General features: G+C 38.5%; 1 protein-coding gene across 1 annotated transcript in view; it reads left to right on the top strand.

Moving 5' to 3' along the window:
* The first annotated feature begins 1,525 nt into the window (after positions 1-1,525).
* slc4a5a (solute carrier family 4 member 5a) overlaps positions 1,526-4,757 on the top strand; it is a 205,987-nt gene continuing 202,755 nt past the window's right edge. The window contains exons 1-2 of the mRNA XM_037679966.1: positions 1,526-1,583; positions 3,884-4,090. Coding sequence (XP_037535894.1) covers positions 1,526-1,583; positions 3,884-4,090 — 265 coding nt within the window. The remainder of the gene's footprint in view (positions 1,584-3,883; positions 4,091-4,757) is intronic.

Here is a 4,757-nt window from a genome sequence, read left to right on the forward strand (position 1 = left end):
TTTCAAGGATGAAGATGTTCACATCCTGGACAGAGAGGAACGATGGTTTGAGAGAGGAGTAAAGGAGGCCATCTTTGTGAAAATAAATCGTCCATCATTAAACAGGGGTGGAGGCCTCCGGGTTCAACTGTCCCCCTCTTACAATGCTGTGATTGCTAGTATCACTCAGCCCTCTGTGAGTAGTAAACAGCCATCAGGTGCTAATGATCCATTGTTAGGCTGATGGTCCTTCTTGAGCATGTGATCAGCTGGTTTTGGTTGTCAGCAGCAACACTGGTTGATCCACTCTGAGAAGGTGCTATTTAAGAGACTGAGCTGAATACAGCACCTCAGACTGAGGAAGTCTCTTGTATGAGAGACGAAAATTTTCTATATTTTTTTGCTTTGTTTTGTTTTTTTGTTTTTTTTGAATGTCCAGAGGACCAGATTGAACTTTTTTGGATTTTTCTACCTGGATTATTGAGCATGCATCAGGATATTCTGTACATGTTGTATAACACAATCATTGTTCCACATTTAATCTATTGCATTGATGTTTGGGGGAAAGCGTGTAAAACATTTACAAAGCCCATTTTTATTTTACAGAAAAGAGCTGTAAGAATTATCACCAGAAAGCATTACAGTCACCCATCAAGCACATTATTTTATCAACTGAACTTATTGAAGTTCCATGATTTGGTAGATTATAGTATTTTATCAGTTATGTATAGGGCTCAAAATAACACATTATCTTTAAATATCCAAAGAAATTTTGTTAAAAGACAAAGTTGTTACAATCTTAAGGGGATAGAGATATTTGTCAAACCAAAATTCAGAACTAGTCTGAAGGGAAGGTCTACCTCAATCCAAGGAGTTGGATTGTGGAATGTTCTAGAGAGTGATGTGAAAAATGCCAAGTCAATGTGTACATTTAAGAAAAAGATCAAAGATGAAATGTTGTAAAAAAATATATATATGAAGTAGCTTAGTGTGTTTTTTGTATTAAAATGAGAAAAAATAGAAAGAGTTATTCATTTTGTTCTGTTACTTGAAGATTATTATGATGGAACTAATTGTTTGAAAAAAGGGGCAGATATAATAAGATTTTTTCTTCTTTCTGCACCTTTCATTTTAAATCTCTTGTATTTTTTTATATTGTTATGGAATTGTTTTGTATTTTTTTAAATGAATAAACTATATACCATACCATATCACTACTTTTATTTACTTTTTTAATATGCATTTTATGGCTGTTTATTGTTGTGTGTACCTTATCTCTGGTTTATCTATATCAGGTCTCCCTTGAAAATGAGTCCTTGTTACTCAATGAGACTAACCTGTAGAAATAAAGGTTAATAAAACAAAATGCCTTGAGATCCTTCAGGATGATCTGGAATTTGTCTCTGGGGAAAGAAACATCTGTTGCCTCTATGCCCCAAAATTACATAAGTGGAGGAAGATGGACATATGAATGTGTTAAACAGTTATTTGATATAATTTCTATTTCTTGATTTCCTAACTTGTCTGTGTTTGTCCTGCCTGTAGGATGGAGCATGGAGACAGAGGGATGGGTGCCTCTCATCTTCAGTATGAGGAAAAGGATGGTGAGAGTGTGCTTATGGGTGTCAGTCGTCTATGGCTATGTTGTAAACTTGGCCTTTGTAAACTCCAGTTTACACAGGATATGTCAATGTCAAAGAGGAAATCAGACAATGATCAAAACCTGTTCATTTTTATCTAACCAGGTGGAGTCAGGTCCTCTGGACGGATTCTTCTTGTTGAAACGTTTGAAGACTGAAGAAGTCTTTTGGATACAGGAGGAAATGTTTCAACAAGAAGAATCTGTCCAGAGGATCTGACTCCACCTGGTTAGATTCATCTGGATTATTGAGCAGCATTGAGACATATGTTTGATAAAAGGCTCATGAAAGAAGATGAAGAGATAAATTTAGTATTTTGAGGCAGGGACTAGTTTGTGCCGCCATGCCTGGCTACAGTTCTTGTTCCTTTTCAGAGATCTAAAACTGCTGCTTGTCTCCATGTTCTTAAACAATTCCACCTGGAGTTGTGTGTGCAATTCGTTTTACAGATTACTGTTTGACAAATAAACTGTCATTCACGTGTTGATACTGAAGGGGGATTACATGAGCTAAGTTTTGGCAATGATTAATTTTAAATTGTTTATTTTTATTCTATAGTTGCACCAAAAGACAATTGTTGTAAAGGTGACGTGTTCTAAAATGCAGAATTTATTTAGATTTTTTTTTTTTTTTTTTTTTTTCATTCATTCACGTGGGGGAGTGGTGGCGCAGAGGTTAGAGAGGTGGGCTTGTGATCCGAAGATCACCGGTTCACGCCCCGGCCCCGACAACATCAAAATTGTGGGTGGGGTAGGTGAAACACTCACACTTGCCCCCACCCTCATTCGCCCCACTCTGGGCCCATGAGCAAGACCCTTAACCCCCACCATGTGCTCCCTAAACAGGTCTCTCTTGAAAATGAGTTCTCGTGGCTCAATGAGACTAACCTGGATAAATAAAGGCTAAATGAAAAAAAAAAAAAAAAAAAATTTAAACAGATAAATCACATTGAGCCTCGAAGACTCATTTACAAGTGAGACCTGTTTGGACAGACAAAAAACAGTGGTTAACTGGACACATGTAGGAGTTGGAGGCAAAAAAAATTCCTATCAGACTTTTTTCTTGGCTGAGAAAAACCCCTAATATTGAAAAAACACCTCGCACAAACAAGCACATATTTACGTAGACATTCTGCATCAGAGACGAGACCGGTCAACAACGCCTACAGATGCTCTCGAGGTCACTGTAATCAGTCAATGTCCTCCAGTGAGATCCATAAACATTCTCGAGGTATGTCGAGGAATGGCCAAGAATAACCTCTATAAGAATCCAGAGTCCTAAAATGATGACACAAAGTTTATTCAGCTGGTTTCATCTGGTTATCAGTTGGAAATTCCTCAGGGAAGGGGTGGTGAGCGTCAGATCACATTTTCTCCAGGTGAATTCAGATAAGATGGCCTTCAAGGACCAAGGCGACCAAAATTTAGATAAACACAATTGTTTTGGGAACAGGCAGAACTTAATGACATCAACCTTCAGTCTGTGTTGGTCCACTCGGTTCCAAAATGTCCAAATTAACATGGCCACACTGATGGAACGTGACTGAGTAAAAATCCCCAAGATCTGATCCATTCAGCCCAAAGCATTTGAGTCCGGGTACTCCAGACATGAACCAAACCATCATAAAGGCAAGCAGCGTGATCGGGTCCAAATTTGCTGCTGATGACTTCCTTGATTGTAGATAAAACCAGCACCAGCTGAATCCAAAAAGCAGGAACCAGTTATTGTGAATCCAAGTAAATATTCATCCTTAACATCCACAGATGGCAGCAGAGATAGACACATCATCAAGTCTTCCAGTCGATGAGATATCCAGCTGCGTACGTGCCCACAGGGTAAATCGGCTCGTCCAAAGCCTGTCTTCTCTTCGAAGAAATGTTGTAAATTGAGATGAGGGACCGACTGGTCAAAACAAGTCCATAATTATGGTTCAGAAGAAATGCAAGAGAGTCTCAGAGCAATTTCACAGACAGACAGAGCAGCAAAGCGGAGAGGGAGGGAGAGAAGCATCCGATCTCGTGGGGAGCGAGTGGTGAAGTGATTATTAAAGTGAAGTTAAGTTATTAAAGTTATAAGACATTTATAAAGCCCTTCGTGTGAGTATGAGAGATTAATAAAAAGTCATATTATATTAGACATTCTGTTCATGTTATGGTTTGCCAGTGAAATCTTTTTCAAACCCACAAAAATGTTTATTTAACCTATGAGTAAGTGATAGTTGTAGTACATGTTCACATGACAATCACAGAACTATTTCTCTGCAGATCATCAGTCCATCTATATTGGCGTCCCAGTATCTCGAGGGTACAGACGTAAACACAGACGACAGCGCTCTAATCGAGAAACTCAGGACACCGACAGACGCTACAGTCAGCAAAGACTGCGTGATCATGAGCAGTACAGAGACATGGACATGGAGGAGGGACTCATTGATTCAGCTGAGCAGAGTCTCCAGGACATCAATCGCACAAGTAAGCTGGAGGCCAATGAAGAAATGGATAGATTAGAAGACTACAGAACTTTCCAAAAACCTGCTGGAGACATTGAGCACAACATGGAATCCTATGCAGACAGTCAAACATCTTTAGCAAAGCTAGTGAGGTCTGGTCACATATGGGAAAGAGCAAAAAAGAAAAATAAACTTTTTTAAAGAAATGTTGCAGGATATCAGTAAAGCATCTGTCCAAAATACCAATATAACTGTAATAATTTGTGAAAAAAGGAAAAAGGCCGAAACACAATTAATAAAAAGGATAAAGCTACTGGCAATGATTAAGTTCAGGTTTATTGTCATATGCAAATCAACACAAGGTCAACAATGCAATGAAATGCTCAGAATGAAAAGAACAATCTCAACTCGCAAAAAAAAAAAAAACACAAAATACCAACGCAAGCAACACAAATACAAAAACAAGATGTCAAAAGTGAAAAAGAAATACATTTACAGCAGCATGGTCCTGTTAGCAGTGTGGTTCTGTTAAAAGTGTGATTCTGTTAGCAGCATGGTTCTGTTAGCAGCGTGGTTCTGTTGACAGTGTGATTCTTTTAGCAGTGTGGTTCTGTTAGCAGTGTGGTTCTGTTAGCATTGTGGTTCTGTTAAAAGTGTGGTTCTGTTAGCAGCATGTTACTGTTAGCAGT

This window comes from Nematolebias whitei, chromosome 8 (assembly GCF_014905685.2).
Source record: "Nematolebias whitei isolate Nwh7 chromosome 8, NemWhi1, whole genome shotgun sequence".
NCBI classification, from domain to species: Eukaryota; Metazoa; Chordata; class Actinopteri; order Cyprinodontiformes; family Rivulidae; genus Nematolebias; species Nematolebias whitei.